Below are 21035 nucleotides of genomic sequence, written 5' to 3'. Positions count from 1 at the left end.
GAACCATTTAAAGGTACTTATTTCTATAATAGTATATCGCGCAAGTTTGGTGAGATTTTGAAGTCTTCTAAAGGCGAAAAGGTACCTATTTGGTAGGTAGCTTACAGAGACTGACAGCAATCGTGCAATGCGACAGCACTCGAATTTCTTGAGATAACACTTCAAATCTATCATGGACTTCATAGTAACCCAGAATGCAACGTGACATAATTTCGAAGCTCGAGTCAATTGACAATTGACATGTGCTAACTGTGTCGGGCGCGGTATTCCATATTAGCCATGGTCTATCATGGGCAAACGGCAGCCAGGGTTTTGGCAAAATACATGAAGCGAATGGGGGCCAGTCAGCGGCCACCTTAGCTTTGAAGAAGGGCACAAAACCTGTTATAAGTATAATAATTATAAATGTAAGAAAATTCATTGTCCCGGCATAGAGCCAATGAACCAGCCGGTCCCATATGCGGGATCAATATAAACAGACGTAGATATACCGGACGAGCTGCCCAGGGTATCAGCCAAAGCATATGTGCCATTATCGTCCAACATAGAAATGGGCTCACCTCGCCAACTACCAGACTTAAACAGATCCAGACTTCACCATTCACTTTCTAGGTGACGTTGTGTGATCTTGCCTTTGAATCGATCCTCTAGCTTACGACTCCAGCAAGCCTCACCGGGCCTGGACGGTTCTCCGTGGTCTAGAAGCGCCTGTATTACCGGCTGAATTAAGGCTATATCGCTTTACGATACTTCTGAAGGAGTCTTTACCGAATACGTCTATCGACACCTGGTATTTGGTTTTCTTTCTGGTTTATGAACATCTGTTCCACAACAGCTTGCAGCTTTCCAGAAGCCAGTCTCCCTATTATTAGAAACCACGAGATCGTTCATTATTGTATCTTGACAATATCTGGGTTACTTGGTGAGAGAGTTGTCATATCTGATAACATATACAAAAGGATCGGTCCCCGGAATTTAGCTGAGGGTGGGTTTCTTGAAGTCCAGACATTTCCAAGCTCGCAGTGCATTACCAGACATGAAAATGGCATTCCATATACACACCCTCTGGTTTATGATAGGTCTATTCGCCCTAAGAGTGCTCGCTCAATGTAGCAGCTTTGGAGTTGACTATGTCAATGGTGGATCATATGACATCGATTCAACATCGAATAGTAACTTCACTTTCATGACTATATTTCAAGGTACATTGATAGTCCCACGCGTTTCAGTGATATACATATGCTGACTACCACTAGGATGCGATCAAGAATCTGTAACGCCACTCCTCATAGGCCCCAATGGAGCTCAGTACCCTTGCTCTGCTGTAAATACAACACCCGCCGGTGAGCAGGTCACATCTACATGGTCAGACCCCACTAGCTTCATCTAGAGGACATTATCATCTCATCACCTTCTAGTGGTATCACGTTCTCTGCCATGGCTTCGGGTCTGTATAAGATCATTATGCAAGGGCAGAATATTGGTGTCCAAAGAACAATCGCCCTGACAGCCGGTATTCCGACTACGATTACCTTCACTGTAAGACTACAATAAACCAGATATCTACCTAGTACCCATATACAAACCACATTACTTACATTAACTGTGTTGCAGGCCACTCCTACTGTGATAGTTGGTATCACTAGTACCCCCGACGCAACAAGTATGTCCACCACTCTCAATCATTTAGTAAAGAAGGTCTAACATAAATGCAGCCGTATATAAAACCATTTCGCAGACTAAGACTACGACTTTAAAACCTGGAACAATTAAGGCGCCTTGCGATGGAATTACACAGACAGTCACTATCACGCCAGTAGCACCAACCGTAACCACCTTCTACACAATCACTCGAACGGTCACAGATAAGAAAACCACGAAGCAAACGACGACAACTCTCACGAAGACTGCATCCTGCCATTACCTCCCAATTCCGACCTTGGTTCCGGACCCTTTACCCACCATCTGTATCGGACTTGCTTGTATTCCACCTATTCTCCCGCCTGGCCTCATAGGTAATCCTGGATCACCCATAAGCGACACGGTTTTAGAAACAGGCAAACCAGATAAAATTGCAGCACGTTCTCTACCAACGAGTACTATCACGGTTACAGAGACTACGATCACAGTAACTAGTACCAGCATTACCACTATTCCGGCCTCGACTACTACAGAGGATGGTAAGTGAATCAAGCGATAAACTCGGAAAGGCTTAAAGCTTACAGTGGTTACAGTTTACCAAACAATTACGGCTACCATGTAAGTAGAATCTTGTTGCTTGCCTTCAAAAGGGATTTGACACGGTTATACCTAGAAAAAGGAGGATTACTAACAATACCTATAGAACGCCACCACCTACTACAGTATGCGATGGCCAGCGACCACCGGTTACAGCAACTGTCACCAAGCCAGTCGGCGTCGTCACGCAAACAGACGTCGCTTACGATACTACACACATAAAAGCGACAGTTTGGGTTGGGTACGTACCCAGCCTATTATCTACATATCTGATTAGTCATCAACATGCACTTCTTTGCATTCCATCCAATGCCCCCTCATTCCAGAATATGGCATCGCTAATAAAACGCGCAGGGTAACGAAGTATAAAACTTCGACAGACGCTGACGTCGCGACTTCATGCATGGAGCACGGGGGTTGGTACGGTGCCGATGAGTCCAAACCCACGGCAACTGCATCGTGAAGCATTGAGATTCAATTGTTAGTCGGAGTCCACATGAAGAAGTGTGCTGGGTTGCGCATGACTTATATACTAAATTAAACCATCAATCCATCACATACGACCATAGGAGCTAGAGAACTCGGGATCCCGTCCGCTCTCCCATAGATAAGCTGGCTACCGCCGGATCAGTAGTTGGGTCGGTGACGACCAGCGAATCCCCGGTGTTGTATGTTTTTGATCTTTTTGACATTTTTTTCTTCTATCTACTGAAATTCATGTGTTTTACTTAACTTACAAGGCCCTATTGCCCTTTTTTCCCCCATGTTGTAGATGATTGGAAGAATATGATTCTCAGTGAAAAGGGGTTAAAGTGGGGCCACTCAAGGGCTAGGGAACAACATCACTGAAAATTGATGCTATGAAGTAGGTAACAACAGGAGTATTATTAAAACCTAGATGGATACCGATTTAATGATATATCATGTCCATGTCAAGACATATTTCCATTATCTTGAGTGACATCAGTGGGTAGGGAGCAAATGCTTCCCAGCTCAATTGATTTCTGTCAACCTCAGTATTAGGTACTGTGTGGGAAGAAAGACTACGCACCTATAAATTTCGTAAAAAAAGTAGAGAAGTTCTTATCAAATTAATTAACCCCAATCGCTTAAAATAAAGATGTAATCTAAATCATAGATAGTGGTTTCTAGTTGTACTAGACTTATAGCTTCCCCCTTCAACCCCCTATTCTCTACTTTGTAAGTTATCCCGGCCACTACGCAAGGACCACAAGTACATGGATATAATTATAGATTGACTTCCACCGACAATTACACCGCCAGTTTCAGTTGATTGGCATGATCTCACGAGTGATTAATCGTGTCTCGTAGTATAAACACCATTACATGTGTCTGTTCAGTTTTTCTGATATGGATGCCTAAGTACCTACGCAACACACTTCCTCTTATAACAAAGTGCCACAATGTCGGAAACGCAGGGGAAATCGAAGAATAAGTGCGATGGGTGTAAAAAGTCTCAAGGAGAAGATGGTATCAAGATCTTACGTTGTGGTCGATGCAAGTCTGCTATGTACTGTAGTACGTTATCTACATCTTGACGCCCAATGCGATCCACTTCACTAACGTAGACTCAACCCCCTAGGTACGACTTGTCAGAAGGATAACTGGTACTTTCACAAGAACGTCTGCCGCGCGAGGGGCGCCGTGGCGGAGGGTAAAAAATGGTATGACCCGTTCCGAAAGTGTAGGGACGGCACTTCGCATTTCGGTGACCTAGAGCTTATGACCTGGGGGGATACGTGTCCCAGGGATGAGAATGACCACAGATTGGGGTGGGGAAACTGCTTTGTGGATGAGGCGCTGCAGCTGAAGCGCAAGTACGAAGAGGAGTTCGGGTCCGACGATATTGCTATGTATGGGTACTGGTCTCATGGCTTTCGCTGGACATGCTGTGGCATGGCGGCAGGCCAGAACGACGGGGTGAGTGTAGAACTTCGAGGACTGCATAACACTCCTTTTCGCTATATTCCGAATATCGGATTCGGGTTACTTCACTAGCCTTTACGCGGACGATGGCTTCTAGATTATTCTTCAACTCCCGTTTTTCCTATCTCAAAGCGGTACCACTCTGCTAACTCTCGTCGCGATATAATAGTGCGACCACCATGGCACAGGACCAGACCCTTGCCAATGCGACTTCTGCCACATGGGCAAATCGTTACCAGACAGTATCTATAACATGGACACTTTAGAGCGTCGTGGATTAAACCTTCCCCGAGGGCCTGACCCGCGGTCTTTCCACCTCGTGAAAGCATCGTTGGCAGGCTTTGCGCGGCCATTCATGGGAATGCCGGAATAAAGGTGTCGTCGCGTGTTTTTCGTAAGAAATATGAACTAATGGGAAATCAGAGTCCAATCCCAACAGCTTCTTCATTGTTCAGTCGTGACTATTATTCTGTCGGATAAAATAAAGTAATTAGATGGATGATCTTACTACACCTCATTGAGGTGGGAAAGGGTGCATCAATTGGGTTTCAGTGAAGCGGAGTAGGATCATCCATCATACAATGCAACAATAAGAAATAAAGAAAGAATTCTTTAGAGATTCTTTCTTTTTTGAACTCTTCAAGGCCCAGCCCGAGGTATTGTTGATCGTCTCCTGGCTACTGCGCCCCCGCTATTGGGTATTTCTTTGCCTCCCTTTTTCAAGGTCTTAAGATTTTGATCTCTTGGTGAATCGAACCCTGGGCCGCCCATTTCAGAGTGGTCGTTAGAACAGGTTTGATGAGGTGTCTGAGGCACATTACCACTTGACCATTTCAGGTCAGTGATCGAATGCCGCCGATGGAAGTCAGTCACTGTATTATGTTATTTAACCTTCACTTCGGTTGCTGTCTGGCGGACGGACCGTCTGATTGGGAGGTACATGACAATAATCACGGTGACGCGTGACGCTAGACGCGACATGCCTTTGTATGCACTGTCTAGTACAATACCATCGAACTCACAAAGCTCATTGTGAGTCACCAATAAAGCCCTGGCCCTTTTCAAGAACCAGATATTCCCACCCAACTGTACCGACCTTCTCATTTTCTAACCATTGCGATAGACATTCAACTTCCACAGCATACCAAAAACCCCAAGGGGGAAAACACCACACAATATATCCACATCTACTAGGTATGTGCAAATACACGATCCCGGCTTTCACCTGCGGCTGCCGCGCTGTAGGACCCTGCAAGTTAGACGAGCAATGCGATCATCCTCGCGCTGGCTGCGATACTGATCCGTCGATTTTGATCTTGCCTCGTCGGTGCGACGATTCAAGAAACCACGCCGACGAGTAGATTCTCACTTGACGAACGGAATCTGCTTAGGAATTGAGTTGGTGGATAAAAAAGGGGGTATCCGCAGAGCGGCAGGCCAGCATGCAGGATAATTCTCAGCTATCACCAAAATGTCTAGAACAAAATACATTATTCAATCCGATTCACACCCCTGTATGCTATCAAGTCTATGCAATCCCGTCCTGCTGTGTATCATGTATCATGCCTCATCTTCCTCTAAACCCTGTCCACGCATATATCCAAAACCGCCACAAACGCCACCTCATCATCTCCCCCCACCCCCACCGCCATCCCCATCCTCATCATCCCCCTCAAGCCAAATCTCATGCCCATCTCCCTCCCTCAAAAAAACACTAACCGCCAACCCCCCAACCGCAATCCCCGCAAGCCCCCAATACACCCCCCCTATCATCCCCTTGCTCAGCCCAACTCCGTATAACCAGCCACATAGTATCGGGCCAATCGTCCGCGCGAAGCTACTCGCGCTCTGCCCCAACCCATGCACGGTGCCCAGCACACTCGGATGGGGAGTACAGTTATTAACAAGGATCGTCTGGCCAGGAAGCGCGAACGTGCGGCCCGTGACTTGGATGAACAGGACCCCCGCGATAGCGAGCCAGATCGCGGCCCCGGTTTTCTGGCTGGGGGGCGCGGTGGTCGAGGGGACGACGGATAGGAATGGGATGAGGGTGTATGAGATGGGGAATAGGTAGAGGCAAGCGCGGTAAGAGCGCAATGTACCGAAGCGTGAGGAAAGACGCGGGTAGAGGAATAGCTGCATGGATATGCCGATGACGCCGAGGATTGCCATGGCCATGCCTACGGAGCGAGGGGGTAGCCCGAGGCCGCCTGTGAATCGGAAGGGGGGTTTGGGGGAGAAGCCCGGGGGATCGGGGTTTGAGGGGTTGAATACGGGAGTTGAGAGGAAGACGAACCAGAGGGAGTTGAAGGTACCGACGTGGAAGGCTAAGAAGAAGTGTGCTGTAAGTGTAAATATTACGTTTGTGGTGAAGATGCGGCGGAAGGGGAGTCGGGCTGTGTACCGACGTTTGGCAGTTGGTCTCTTAGAGGTCCCACGTTCGTCTTCATCAGAACCACGGGGTGAGACGGGTGACATTTCAAGATCTATGCTTATACTAGTATTTCGTGAGTGTAATGGGGTATACGCAATGGATGTTTTGCGTCTCGTGAATAACCCGGTTAGCTTATTCCCTAGGACAAGTCCGATATCTCGTCTATCTTGGAGAGAATCATGTGTCTTCGGGATAGGTTAATGATTAAGATAGAAGCACATTGGGGGTAGGATGAATAGCATACCTCTTCCAAGAATAGCCAGCACATGATCAAGGCGATAGCCAAAAATCCTGCGCTGACGAGATTCGGCGTAGCATAGGGGAATTTCAGGAGAAACTCTACTTTGCCAAACGTATCAGGGTATGAACCCGCTGGGTCGGATAATAGGCCTCCAAGAACTGGCCCAACGATGACGCCAATATTAAAGGTCATGGGTAAAATCAAAAATGCTCGTGACTGATATCTGTGAATGGTTAGATTCGAGCCATCTCAATTCATTTTGGTCAGGAAACACACTTCTTCTCACGGACAATCTCGCTAATCCTATAGTTCTCATATCAGTGCCAGTTTTTAAGGGATTATGTTGAAGACCTTAGAACTTACATCGTCCTCATCACCCCAACATTGCCATTAGTCGCACCACCTAAACATCTGAAGAACAAGGCTTGGTAAAAGGACGTCGAGAATGAATATCCAATACATGATATGACTTATTCATGTCAACAACTCTCCATCAAAAAGGTAGCCAGGGTGATAACATACGAGTTCCTAGTAATCCTATCAAGACAACCGTCTTACGGCCTGCCCACGTAGAATCGGCGACACGGCCCCACACCATCGCCGTGAAGAACTGAGCTGCGGTGAAGCTAGCATGCAGAATACCCGCCTGGCTCGAAATGACCGAGTCCGGTAGACTCGGATCAAACCATTGCAACTGGTAAAACATATACGACTAGGTACACCGCATCAGGAACCATGAGTCTTGGCAGCATGATGTCCATTGGATGGACTCAATCACGCCGTAGGGGATCGAACGAGACAATTGCTCGGCATACATACCTGCAGAGAGGTCTGAACCAATGGCTCGCTGAGCCGGGCTAGCGTGATGACGACGAGTTGCTTTTTCTTAGGCAAGTCACCCCAAGCCACCACTTTCTTGGAAGCATCGCTTGGCCTCCGGCTACGTTTTTGGAAATCGGAAATACCGGAGTTAGTATCGATATTCAAGGCACCGGCACGAGATGCCACCAACGGCGTGGTGTCTTGGCCGCTCTCATCTCGGACGCCAAGCCCGGGTTCGAGCGCCGTAGATTCCTCATCGGAATCGAAATCTAGATCGCTCAAAGGGCCACGGTCTTCTTCATCGAATTCATCGTGATTACAGTCGTTCATTGACCGTTTCACAGCTTCAATGGAAAGTTTAGTCCGAGATTCGGAGTTGCGTTTGTTGTGGAGATAAGGCTTCGTTAGTATAGATAGATATGTAGTATTCAGAGTTGGGGATCTCCGGGTTCTAAATTCAAGACCTGGTTAGTATAGATGAGGCAATTCGAGACTTGGGATCACAGAATCAAGCAGACTTTCATCGGGAAATAGTTTAGAATATACTAAACAGTCCTATCTGTAAAGCCACCAACAAAGAAAAATATCGTTGTCATGTGCGCCGCAACAGGCCGATGTTCTAGGACCGATCTTACCGGGCACTCTACTCTGACTGGTTAGAGATGGGCGATAAAGCCCCGAAAGTTCCTTCGGACGAGTTAGAAGTCATGATAGACCAATCAATGACCGTCACTGGCGTTGACAGCCGGTTTGGTGCCACCTTCTTGTTTACGACGTTGAATGTTGATTCGCTTATTCCGAGACCTAAATTCCAACGGGGTGGATCTTGAAATCGTCTTAACCAATTAAATAACAGATATAGCAAACCATGATTGCCTTAAGCCAGGTGCACGGTCCGGGGATGTAGGGATAAAACATCAACTTTTCCCACCATCTCGTCCACCCTCATTATCTCCACGAATTGACGACTCTTCTTGGCCTGTGAAACTTTGGGAGCCGCAACATATGTTCCAAACCCTAAACTGGCCGTTCACCCCGGAAAAGGGAATCCCATGTCATCCACTAGTGTTCGCCATTAAGTTGCTATCCAATAGCCATTTCCTCCGATCTAAGATCCGCTGGGGTATCGTTACGATGTCCTGTCATCCCCCAGTAACTGTACTAAACCTAAAAAAAGTATGGAGTCCGACTAAATATATTGAATGGATAACCACGAAATTCGTAAGGCATACTTAGCAAGAAGCTAGATACACGTCCCTCACAATCATCGATTGCCCTAGTTACCACTGTGAGAATGTGAGAGTGTATGGGATGTTGTTAAATGGATCTTGGCTCTTCGTAAGATCGATAGTGATGCGTTCCCTAAAAAAAGAGATTTTGAAAATATGCTAAAATTCGATGTTCCAGTTCGGGTCCCCCAGAAATCCAAATATGAACGGGGTCCAAACCTGATTCTCGGGAGTCCAAGTACTACTAGGATCGCTCGTTTGCGGCTCGCCCGGGGCCTGGATCCCTTTCAGTAGCTGGGCCTGAAACCAGTTCTTTATCCAAGTAAGCTTCGTATTGTAGTGGTGGAAACGGTCGTCTAATTCATCTTCCTCTGTATTTGGCGTCATGCTTACTCCAAACGTGGCCGCGGCCTCTGCGGCCCTCTGATTCCTCAGTTTAGCAACGTCTTTAAAGATCTCTATGAGGTTCTCTAAGGTGGATGGCAGATCAACCATCTGCCGTGCCTTGTTGAGATCCCAGCCATCGATCTCAATCAGCAAGAGTCTCGAAGCTCCGACAAGCACAAACAGAATCTCAGAATATGTGACAAATGTTCGGTATAAGAAAGCTTCCGGGCCTAACGAAAGAATCGTCGCGAAGAATTGCCGGGCTGCTTGAAGAGCAAAGAGCATACACTGCCGTTGATGCTGTGCCGCTACCGCATCTGGTGGCTGAGATAGGTTCGAAGCCGGCAAGTATAAACGGACTAGAATATAATGATGCATAGACCAAAACCTTACTAAAGCAATAGTGAGCCAATGTTTAATAGAGGTGAAATAGAAAATGTTGTGGCTAGGCTAATCGAGACGAGTAGATCTTACCAAACTGTCGATGCTCTCGACCTACATTCGCAAATAACTGGTCCAGTTGATTACGAATCGCCTGCATGTTATTGCTCATGGAAAGAGTGAATACCGCAAGACCATCGCTATAAGAGGTAGGGATAGGAAGTACCTCCGATATCTGCTCAACGATCTGCTGGAACCTAATCATTTTATACAAGATGAAGTCCGCACCCAGATCCGTTGGCCGAACCAGTGAGTTGAGGCAGTGATTTACGTAATCTCCCTTTAATACTGTGTCTCTCCCAAATTGGGAAGAGTTTCTAATTCATCGTGAGCTTATCTCCTAGAGGGGCCTTGGGGTTTGATTGCGCTTTACTCACAATGAAAGGAGGTACTGGCAGCCCAAGAAAGCCCGCTGTTCTTCGGGTGTATGTGACTCGTCAAGCATAGTAGTCAGGTGAACTCCCATCATGGCTTCTTTTGCGTCCTTTGGATTGATGGTTACCATCATCTTCTGCTGCAGCGTTGGAGGTGGTCTCGTAATAGCAAGGTTATGAGCATACCCCATTGCCAAGTACGATAAATAGGTTATCTTCTGGTCGAAGTAGAAATCACGTTCTCCCCTGCGCCCGAAGTCAATAGGTAAGTTAGGAAAAGGTCGTCGTGAGGCACCTACCAGGCTATATAAACCAATAGCCCTTGGAGCAAACCCATATCTCGCTCCTCCATCACTAGCATGTGCTGTCCTATGTAAGCGAGCACACTTCTCCTAATCTCCTTCTGCTTCGCCAGAGTGAGTTGAGCCGCAATAAGCATAATAACTCTAAATAGGAAAGGCTTCTTAGACAGGATCTCATGTACAGAGACCTCAGGCTCAATGACGACGAATGGAAAGATAGGCATGAACTTCAGCTTGAAGTGGGATACCGCCTGCTCGGCCTGTCCCCATGTTAACCCAAACCCAGGCTGCAGTGGTCTTGGGGCAGGAAAACTTGGTCGTAGTTGTTGCGGCCGGAAGGAGGAATTGTGTTGCGCCAGCGGAGCATGATAGCTGTCTCCAATGGTGCTTGTAGATGTTGCATTTTGCGAAGGACTTGTCTGCGACTCTGAAGAAATAGACGGAGATGTGGTGCTCTCATTCGAACCAGCATCTGTTTCTTGTAGTCCATATGGACCGGCTCCTAATAAGACATGCCCATAGTTGGGACCTCGCATAGGAGGATTACCATGACCGCGTTTCGAAGGCACGGTACTGCATATATCATATCATAGTTAGTGGGAGGTACGGATTTTGACGTCTAGGCCAACTCATAAATATGGATAAGATGGATTCCAATAGGGAGCGGTACCTTGCAGGTTTAACTTGTCGCGGTCTCCTAAGACTTTGAGTTGTTTGGGCAGCACAAGTGATGTTCATTCGCCGACATCTGATTTATCATGCAGTTAGACTATGATCCAACTCATCGTATAGTTGTGTAGTCGTATAATAAATCAGGAATATTTTTCTAACCTATCACAGCCGTCCTCGGCTTTGTTGTCTTCAAAGTGACAGCGAGCCTTAGCTTTGGTGCAAGGCGCACAAGCGCGCTGGCGCCTGATAGGACTCGTTGGGCGTTCATTAGTCCTCGGAGAATTCTGCATATTTAGGATTTCGGCATCAAAGATCGTCCCGAAGTAGTACCCAAATCCGGGGTTCAGACGATGAGAACGAAATGCCGTGAGCTTGTTCTCCTAGTATATATTAACCCGTAGCTCCTCAGGATCGTCATGCCAGCTTCCACGCACTGTCCTCGCAGCTGAAAGTGAGGCTAAAAGGAGGCTAGAACTAAAACCTCGCTTGTTAATTAAGAGATTTAGTCCTATGTGTATAAAAGTGTAGTAAGTAATTAGGAGACTGATGCCTAATTGACATTCGAGGTAGTTGAGATTATTCGGCGCTTTACGCCCACCGCGTTAAATCAGTCCGTAAGCCGGCTTAGCGGTAATACTTCGGGTTTAAAATACTAGATATGTCACCAACAAATACGCCAAAATATGCTTAACACTATCCCGTCTTAACCCGACAAAAACCACCTAAACCCGCTTAAGACCGCTCAACACCGCTGAACACCGCTCTGTTCGATACACTGTTCCGTAGGATTCATCATACCGGGTTAATAAACCGACCGCCTCGACTGATCCCTAAAAACATGATCAGGGGATTGGTTCCATAATGAGATTGATACATCCGATAATATATCTGTAGTATAAGATATCATCTTTCTTTTGCGGACAGAGCAGGTATTTATGTTCAGTGCTAAGTATGACATATTAAAGATAGCGAATGTTAAAATCGTGCGCCCAACCATTCAATTGAGGCCACAACATGGTACCCCTTTCGCAACATCGCTCTAAATGAAGTGCAGGTCGAATTGTCTATAAGAGCAGGGGCCTAGTCCTCCTTTACCGCCAGGATATCTCAAAGCAATTTTCCAATTCGAGACTCCATATTCTAAGTTATGGGCTCTGCCTAAGCCTTAAATCAAATGTCTCCAGGAATGCCAAGTCACAACTTAAGAAACTTCGAGGGACTGGATCAGAAAATATTATCTTATACCTATCTTAAATCCAGGTATAATATAGGTAAACAATTGTCGTAGAGCTGTTCTCTGGTTGCATCGCGCCCTCAAACACAGGGGTCTATATGTCAATATGACAAGTAGGAATTCTGGAACTTGGTTTGAGGTCGAATATAATGTAGGAATGCACGTGGAATAAAAGATAGATATAATAGTCGATAATATTTGCAATGCTGTAGTGAACGGACCAACGTCGCCCGTAACTAGAAGAAGTCAGTAACCGAGCCCAAGAACAATTGGTAGTCCATAGTGAACATCAAACATTTTTATTATCGCTTGACCCCTTTTCGTATACCAATACCATTGATCAATTATAAATGATCATTCACCATTTCAAGATGCCCCTTATAAGTGACTCTCAATAGACTCCATAAACTTCGTAGTGAACTCAGCAGACTCAAAATACTTACTTCCGAACCTCCATCATATACCAGTAAGACTTGTTACTAGATGTCTAGTTTGTACCATGCAGAAGACTCAATAGCGGCTATGATGACCTTCTGTTTGGAAAAGGAGGTCCCTTTGATCATCTCTTCTGTCAACATCTCTACCTCTGCTGTTCTTTCATACTCTGTAGTCCCACCCAGCATGGGTAGGCCCACCGGCCACGCCGCTGGGCGATATCGTAAACACTGTCGGCGCCCCTCGCCGAGCGTCAAGGCCCCGTCCTAGTCAACAATGGCTGCACGCCTGATAAACGCAATGCGTGTACCTGGTGGGAAAATTCTTTTCATTGCTCAAAAAGGACATAGGGTTTCTGCCTGTGACTTTTTGATTTATTGTTTCCTCTCCAATTTCCTAACCATCAAACATGTCCCTCTCTTCTTCATCCCACATTTCTACATCATCATTTCTATGATCCCAATATTTGTACACCACCCTTTCTTCATCCACCTTCTATAACCCAACCACTTAATCATCACTCGTTTCGTTTCGTTCTATTTCATCTTATAAATATCTTCCCAGCAAGCTACGTTTGCCTATGATGGCGCGTCGCGTGTCACCCAATTCCATCGAGGCGAAGTTCTACCTCGAAAAATATGAGAATGCGCGTAAGACAGGCAAAGACCAAGAAATGACGCAATTCTTGGAATCAGTCAGTACCCAAGCTGGTTCCCATGAGATCGTAGATGACCCCAACGTCAATGATTCGCTTGGACAGCGGGAAAACGGTGATCCCCAGAAGCGACAAGGTCGATTTAACGACAATTCGCTATCGAAGATGAAGAATATCTTCAACGTCACCACCGCCGCAACTGGTAAAGACAAGGCCGGGCTTGGTTATGCGGAATCGACCGAGCTTGATGATCCTGAGAAGCCCAATCGCAAACTCTCATCCAAGATGACTAAGATAAAGAAGTTTTTCGGCAAAGATGACAATAACACGACTCATTCGATTACGACCAGCGCTGAGAAGGTACTGGCTATGTTGAAGAGCCCGAACGCTCTTCCCTTTAATATTTCCAAGCTTCCTGAGTTAACCAAGATAGTGCAGAACGTGAGCAATGCTGATCTATCGCGCAATAATGCCCCACGGTTTATGATATATCATGGCAATAGTGAGGATAGTGGCAACAACGACTATGTAGATGAATCCGATAACAACGCAATTGAGAGAGGCAGGCCCAGATTTAAAAAGAACACGGCGGCGGCGTACGACTCTACTGAGGATACCAACCGAAAGGGGGTGGCCGCCTCAGACACATCGGGTGGACCAAAAGACTCCGTCAGAGATAACAAAGTCGTCCAGCATGAGACTGGACAAGAAGACCGATGCCCCAGTGTCCCACCACATCGCGATCCCGTCCATCCTCACAGACAAGCCAAGCATGAGGCCAAGGTCCCAGTTAAGAAACCTCTGTATGACGACCAAGGTTTCCTGTGCGGGGATTCCGAAAGCGAGGATTGTCACTTTACCAAACCTCCTGCTGTACCCCGACACGGTGTGGGTGTTTTGGGTGATGAGGATGAGAATGAGGATGAGGTTGGAGAGCGTTCAACTCAGCACCCTAAACGTACATGCTCGGACGAAAATGTTATTAACTCCCTTGCTATAGCCCATTACACGCCGTCGATCCAACAATTCTTGGCCAAACCCAAGCAAGCAGCGAGAGACTATCAAAAGGCTATTCAGTTGGTGAAAGCGCAACAAGAAGCAAAAGCCAGACGGCTTGCAGAGGCCAAGGCGAAGGGGGAAGGCAATTCAGAGGGTAGCCAGGATTATAGTTCCGGTGGAGCAATACCCAGCGTCCCATCTTTCAAGGAGCTAAAGCGCAAGGAAGCCGAGCAAGGCCAGGGACCAGAGCAACTTCACAAGGACAAACAGGTGGGGGTCAAAAACTGGCTGGATGCCCCTCGATTAGATCCCCGTCCCGAGAGCCCAGATGAGCCACGACAATACGGTGTTAAGCCAGCACCTAAGGATAGCAAGAGGAAAACATTGGCTTCGTACATGGGTGAGAAGCCAATAAGTCGTGAGAGTCAGCGCGTGCGCAACTTTTTCGGTCTTTCAGATTCTTCCAACTCGACTGACGGATCCAAGAGAGTTGATGTTATGTCTACTATCGAGGAGGACGAGTCGGAAACCGATTTTAAACCTCATTTCCCTAATCTTTACCATCCGTCTCCTACCCGAGTAGTTCGTATTACGCCATCGATCTATGAGGGACTTTCTTTCCTTCGAAAGGAATCTGAAGCATCTGGTAGCCCTCAGCGTGGCACGGTCGAGCCGCCCAGCTCGCCGTTTGATAGAGACCCTCGAGATCAGGTACAGGACTCTTCACAGCCTGGAGAGAGCTCCTCGCCGCCGATTACCCCCAATGCTCAGATAATTCAAGGAAAGCGCAACATTGCAAGCGAGGTTGAATATATCAAGAAGCATATCGAGGATGCCTACAATGGCAAGTGCGAGTATAACGTCTATGACGCCCCCAGCGATATCACAGTCGGCCTCAGTCCCATCACTCTGTTGGGAATGTACCCTTCCCCGCTTCACATTATCAAAGACCCCAAGAAGCCTCAGGGAAATGCTCACTCGCCCACTCCTGCTTACAAGGGGCCACGAGGATCAAAACCCCTTCAAGGACCACGTCCGCTCCCGGTTGCTTCTCGACACTCGCAACCTCAGCAACCTAAACTACCCGAACAACCTCCACCGCTTCAGCTGCCTCAGCCGCTTCAGCTCAACACAACCGGCGCGAGTACATGGGGTGAACGCTTCCGTGGCGACAGCGATGAGGTCTCACTTGGTCGGAAAGGAGAGATTATCGAAGAAATGGGACACATTATGTTGGTGACGCTAGAGCGCATGGATAGACTGGAAGAGAGAGTGGAAGTGTTGACTAACTCGCTCAACCGCGTTCGACTATTAATAGCCGATATAGTTGGCGTGGATACTGCATGGTACCATAAGGAACAAAATGCTGAAGAGCATGCGCAGGAAGAGGAGGATGAGTAGGAGGAGGGGGAGGGGGAAGAGAAAGACGAAGAGAAGTAAACGACGCTGAATATGCTACTCTGGCTTGCGAGATTATGATGTAATGATGGCTTTTCCTCCCTCGAAGTCCTTTGACATTCTTATACACGTCTCTATTAAGACGACATATAATAAAGTCAACTGGTCAGGTAGAATGAATGGGAGGATTAAGGAATTCGAGCACTTGAAGTACCTAGAAAGCTCGCCCTAGGTAGATTCAATAAGCTAAGGTTTAGCACTAACGCACAGACCAGTTGCGCATGTGCATGTCTTCTGTGATTGGCCATTGCCAGTTGGCAGCTTCCACCCACCAAGATTATCTTTAACTTTGAACCACATAAACCATTAAACCGTTATTACATAACCTATAACTTTAGAGCCTCTACATAGAAACAAACAAACGTGTTAGAGTGCAACTCTTAGGAAATCAGCTAATATGGATCCCTACTCTGCCGAAGGCGAGCTTCTCAACATCCACAACCACTTCCACCAAGGTCAATACCAAGAAGTAATCGACTTTGATACCTCCGCTCTCTCGCCCGAAAATGAGCTTCCCGCCCGAGTGCTCTCACTTCGAGCGCAAATCGCCTTAGGGCAGGCCGAAGAGGTGATCGCAGACGTAGAAGGAGAGTCGGAACCCGAGCTGGCTGCGATAGGTGCTCTAGCGCAATACATTACGGGCGAGAAAGATGAGGCGGTAAAGACGATAGAAGAGTTGGCTTCGTCGGCTGGCGATAACCAGACGGTCCAAGTCATTGGTGGCACAGTCTTGCAGGCTGCTGGCAAGTCCGAAGAGGCGCTCGCACTTTTGTCGCAACATTCCGGTAGTCGTATGTCTAACACTCAACAAGCAATGGTTCTATAGTTTGTGTGGTCGTATACTAATGGGGAGCTAGTCGATGCTGTCGCTCTAATCACCCAAATCCACCTCCAACAAAACCGGACCGATCTAGCTCTAAAAGAAGTCACGGCAGCACGAAGATGGGCACAAGATAGTCTACTTGTTAACTTGGCGGAATCATGGGTTGGCCTACGACTAGTACGTTCTATCCTATACGACGGACCAGCCAATCCGATGACGTGGCTAATAGACAATTTTCAATTTAGGGAGGAGATAAATACCAACAAGCATTCTACGTATTCGAAGAACTCGCGCAAGCCCCCTCGACATCCTCCATCGTCTCCCTCGTCTCTCAGGCGGTATGCGAGCTCCATCTAGGTCGCGTCGAAGAGGCGCAAAGCGCCCTCGAACAAGCCGTACAGAAGCACCCTGATTATGCCGATGCTATCGCCAACCTGATGGTTCTGACAATCATAAACGGCAAGGACCCTAAAGAGCTAATAAGGTATATCGTCTCCGAGCTATTTGACAACTTCCTAAGTACTAATATTCTACTTTGCTTAATAGTTCCCTGAAGAAGGCTGCGCCCCAACATCCTTACCTGGTCGATATCGAAGAAAAGAGCGCGTTGTTCGACAAGGCTGCTGCAAAATACAGTGCCAAGGTGTCGGCTTAGACGGGAGAAGAACAATAAATAGGGGCTTTGATGATAGGTGCTGATATACTCGTACACCTTGGAAAGAGGTGTAAAGAAAAGGCGAATACCTTTGGTTATGATAGTTCATGAATACAACGAACGTCCTGCATTGCAACGCTTTGATATTGGTTATACGTCCGCATTCCGCGGGGTGACGGTGACGAAGCGGCCTTCGGATAAAGCCACGATTTATGATCCACAAACCGCAACCACATTTGCCAAATTAGGTATTCCGGTATCGATTATCACAATCGGTACCCATCTATCATCAAGAATTACTACAGGCCAATTCAACCCAATTGACATCATTGGACTTTGAAGAGTCGTTATGTTGAGAATTCGAGAATCTGTCGGAATGCATAATGATGCCTAGATTTCAGTATGCAGGTGCGACAACGATAAGGTAAGCAGGTGAACAGATCTATCGGATAATTATAATGAAGCATCATCGTCACACGGGATCCTTCAAACTATCAATATTGATGCAATTGATAAGGGTAAAAGGGGATGAGTGGAGACCTATCGACAGCAGAAAACGGAGCATGACCTCCTACACTTATGTTTTGACCGCTTACAAGGTCGTGCAGGTCGTATTATGAGGATTTCCGTAGGCATGTTACGTTGGTCTAAGAGCCTCTGACGATCTCATCGTGCCTCAAACTAGCCATTTTAAGATGTGATAGTTTCTATAGGCTTCCGTTGCGTCTGCGGCGCTAGTCTTACACACACATCATCGTCAGCCAGTCAAACCGACTAGTAGATAGAAGAAATTGTCGTGGGATTCAAACTTGTATCCCGTCTATGACATCACTTCACCCCTCGGTCTTTTTTCAGGCGCGTTTTCAAAACCTACCGTTCTTACACATGTTCCGAACCACAACCAAACATCGTGACTCGTCAAATTGAACTCATTCCAAAAAGGCTGCAAACTCCGCACGCACTTACACTAGCGTCGAGAGCTATACGATTTATCGGAGAAAAGACCCAACAATTATTCGTCAGCCTATCTGGAAGATTCAAGAGCTATCATGAAATAGGTAGAATCTATAGGAAATGATTTGATGAGGCCTCAGTTTTAAAACTGAAGATCTTATACTATTTAATAAGCTCACAGCTATTTTGAGGGAAATCTAGATCTAAGAAATAGGCCTCAGGGTCGATCCGGAATCACAAAGGTTGGGAACACGACCTTAGACCCGATGAATAAAAGTGGATAGGCCGTATCCGGCGTTTGTCCAGGCCGTCTTCGATCTGAAGCGAATTCTCGATCTCCTAGCCTACGACTTGGCCAGAAATTTCGAAAACTGCCCGAGTGGACCGAATGGCGCTAAAATGTGGTGGGATTGGGATTGGTTGATTCCAGGCCATCATGGATGTCAGTGTGCATGCAGATAGGACGATAGCTTCGTTTTCTGCCGAACTGAACCCGCACTCCAAATTGGGGGCTTGCATGAGATCCCTGTACCAATCACACAACCAGGATTGGGCTGTTGCTTGTGATATGGATGACGATGGCTTCGTTTGAATATGCTAATGTCTAGTCTCGTCATCGTGAAGGTCTTCCGGGCTGTGTAGCCTGTTCTAATTTTTTACAAAGAAAATATTTTATATAAGTTTGCTACCTCGCCACCTTCACGATGTTTTTTTATTCTAAAACAATTATCTTCGTCAAGCGACCGAAATCATAAATATCATCATCGATAATATAGACTACGGGTCTTCATCTTACTGAAATACTTATACAACTTAGACTTAAAATCATATACACTCACGAAATCATCCAAGATGCCTATTGCTCTTACACCACCTCCGATTCCTGAGGTCAAGACTCTCGGTCATGTCACAGCCCTGCCTGCAAAGAGAAAGATCATATGTTTCTCAGGTATGATACATCTATTCACATAGAGACCACTTACCTGAGCGACTCATCTCCTAACACAACATCAGACTTTGACGGAACGATTTTTATGCAAGACACCGGACACGTCCTCTTCGACAACCACGGTTGCGGGTCCAAGCGGAGAGAAATGCTAGACGAACAGATCAAGACCGGCGAGCGATCATTCAGAGACGTATCGGAAGAGATGTGGGGATCTCTCAACGTACCTTTTGAAGATGGCTTCGAAGTAATGGAGAACACCCTCGAGATCGACCCTGACTTCCAGAGCTTCCACAAATTCTGCATTGCCAACAACATTCCATTTAACGTAATCTCCGCCGGCCTTAAGCCAATCCTCAGAAGAGTCCTCGATACCTTTTTAGGAGAGGAGGAGGCTTCTCATATCGATATCGTAGCTAACGAAGCACACATCTCACCCGATGGCTCCTCATGGAAGCCTATCTGGCGCCACGACACAGAGCTAGGACACGATAAAGCGCTCTCAATCACAGAAGCCCGGGAGCAGGCACAACTCGCATGCGACGACGGATCTATTCCCCTCATCGTATTCATCGGAGACGGAGTGTCCGACCTTCCCGCCGCCCGCGAAGCCGACGTACTATTTGCGCGCCGCGGGTTGCGACTTGAGGAATACTGTCTCGAGCATAAGATCCCATATATCCCATTCGATACGTTTGCAGATATCCAGCGCGAGATCGAGCGCATCAGGGAAGACGACGACAAGAAGACGGGCGGAAAGGGAGTCCCGGCACGCTTTAACCCGAGGGCGAACATGTGGAGACGCGTTTCTAGTAAGACCGCAGTGCCGAGATACGTGGTCATGTCGCCGACGAAGGAGGAGAAGATGTTTTTGTGGCCCGAGGCCTTTTCCGAGTTGAAGACGCCGACAGTGGAAGTTACGGAAGCGGCGACTTCGGCGGTTTAGGGGTGGGCTTTCCTACACTGAGGGCCCTATTGCATATACCGGCGTTTACCTTGTTTCAACTAGCATTGGGTAGCGATATGGAATTACACGATATCATACGGGATAGCACAAGGAAGAATCCCTAGGGCGTTTAGGTTGGAATATACACGATAGAGTGGTTTGATAATACGAAGATCTCATGAGATATACATACGCCAAGACTACATTCGTGGAAGATGTGTTATTTCTAGAATAGAAACTATCCAAAATTTTATGAGGATTTTAAAGACAGTTGTTCAGCTGTTTAGCACATGATTGTGATGGATAGTGCGCCATAGCTGAACTAGCTGGGCTTCATCCTTCATCCTTCTAAAATAATAATTGGAGGTTCATATGAAGTATTCAGGTACACTCGCGTTGTTTATGTCATCTGTCCTTTTGATTATCGTCTTATGGCCGGCCTCCGTTCGGATTCGGTTCTTACATCGATATTTTATTTTACCACTAGAGCACCGCCAGGTCATACAAGTACCTATCTCGATGTATTACATGTAATGCACAGAGAGCATTGCCCTAATTGCAAGATCGAACCAATGGGAGGCAAAGGAATATCCACTCTGCCCGCAGCATTGTCTAAACAATTAAGGATCAGCTCATTTGACGTCTTCTAAGTCCGATCCCTCCACACCAAGCCACCCAGCTACTACCCTAGCAGCTAGTTGGGCTGAGAAGAGGGACGAGAATCCCACATCGAGGCAGGCAGGCAGGATGGATGAAAGAAAGAGCTGAAACGTTTGGTGAGATGCGTTTCATGGGCTATTATGGCAGTTACGTAGGTAGTATCTTTGCCCATGTGGATATTCG

At 46.9% G+C, this 21035-nt stretch overlaps 7 protein-coding genes across 7 annotated transcripts; 5 read left to right on the top strand and 2 right to left on the bottom strand.

Moving 5' to 3' along the window:
* Window positions 1-826: 826 nt before the first annotated feature.
* GGS22DRAFT_54808 (uncharacterized protein) lies at window positions 827-2841 on the top strand. The gene is made up of 8 exons (XM_047967388.1): window positions 827-1202; window positions 1257-1365; window positions 1419-1539; window positions 1615-1663; window positions 1716-2180; window positions 2235-2259; window positions 2345-2479; window positions 2593-2841. Exons 1-8 carry the CDS (start codon window positions 1037-1039, stop codon window positions 2699-2701), a joined length of 1179 nt encoding a protein of 392 aa, XP_047815502.1. The 5' UTR covers window positions 827-1036; the 3' UTR covers window positions 2702-2841.
* Window positions 2842-3662: 821 nt separating this feature from the next.
* Window positions 3663-4558, top strand: GGS22DRAFT_196236 (uncharacterized protein; the record flags this gene model as incomplete). Its single annotated transcript, XM_047965800.1, has 3 exons — window positions 3663-3777; window positions 3842-4179; window positions 4355-4558. The coding sequence occupies 3 exons, from the start codon at window positions 3663-3665 to the stop codon at window positions 4556-4558; spliced, it is 657 nt and encodes a 218-aa protein (XP_047815501.1).
* A 1042-nt stretch (window positions 4559-5600) lies between these two features.
* Window positions 5601-8178, bottom strand: GGS22DRAFT_54763 (MFS general substrate transporter). Its single transcript, XM_047967386.1, has 6 exons — window positions 7680-8178; window positions 7383-7572; window positions 7224-7329; window positions 7137-7163; window positions 6864-7083; window positions 5601-6804 (listed from the first exon to the last, which is right to left on the bottom strand). Exons 1-6 carry the CDS (start codon window positions 8010-8012, stop codon window positions 5812-5814), a joined length of 1869 nt encoding a protein of 622 aa, XP_047815500.1. The 5' UTR covers window positions 8013-8178; the 3' UTR covers window positions 5601-5811.
* Window positions 8179-8994: 816 nt separating this feature from the next.
* GGS22DRAFT_54773 (uncharacterized protein) lies at window positions 8995-11646 on the bottom strand. The gene is made up of 6 exons (XM_047967387.1): window positions 11247-11646; window positions 11086-11163; window positions 10413-10988; window positions 10117-10359; window positions 9773-10056; window positions 8995-9690 (listed from the first exon to the last, which is right to left on the bottom strand). Exons 1-6 carry the CDS (start codon window positions 11375-11377, stop codon window positions 9071-9073), a joined length of 1932 nt encoding a protein of 643 aa, XP_047815499.1. The 5' UTR covers window positions 11378-11646; the 3' UTR covers window positions 8995-9070.
* A 1535-nt stretch (window positions 11647-13181) lies between these two features.
* Window positions 13182-15847, top strand: GGS22DRAFT_54750 (uncharacterized protein). Its single transcript, XM_047967385.1, has one exon. It carries the CDS (start codon window positions 13337-13339, stop codon window positions 15809-15811), a length of 2475 nt encoding a protein of 824 aa, XP_047815498.1. The 5' UTR covers window positions 13182-13336; the 3' UTR covers window positions 15812-15847.
* Window positions 15848-16018: 171 nt separating this feature from the next.
* Window positions 16019-17903, top strand: GGS22DRAFT_171558 (coatomer epsilon subunit-domain-containing protein). The gene is made up of 4 exons (XM_047962627.1): window positions 16019-16659; window positions 16726-16868; window positions 16937-17175; window positions 17238-17903. The coding sequence occupies exons 1-4, from the start codon at window positions 16266-16268 to the stop codon at window positions 17344-17346; spliced, it is 885 nt and encodes a 294-aa protein (XP_047815497.1). The 5' UTR covers window positions 16019-16265; the 3' UTR covers window positions 17347-17903.
* A 593-nt stretch (window positions 17904-18496) lies between these two features.
* Window positions 18497-20589, top strand: GGS22DRAFT_171556 (HAD-like protein). The gene is made up of 2 exons (XM_047962626.1): window positions 18497-19249; window positions 19315-20589. The coding sequence occupies exons 1-2, from the start codon at window positions 19153-19155 to the stop codon at window positions 20190-20192; spliced, it is 975 nt and encodes a 324-aa protein (XP_047815496.1). The 5' UTR covers window positions 18497-19152; the 3' UTR covers window positions 20193-20589.
* Window positions 20590-21035: the final 446 nt, after the last annotated feature.

The sequence above is a fragment of the Annulohypoxylon maeteangense genome, assembly GCF_022496945.1.
Source record: "Annulohypoxylon maeteangense strain CBS 123835 unplaced genomic scaffold GGS22scaffold_18, whole genome shotgun sequence".
Classification (NCBI taxonomy): Eukaryota; Fungi; Ascomycota; class Sordariomycetes; order Xylariales; family Hypoxylaceae; genus Annulohypoxylon; species Annulohypoxylon maeteangense.
This window is presented reverse-complemented; position numbering and strand designations above follow the sequence as displayed.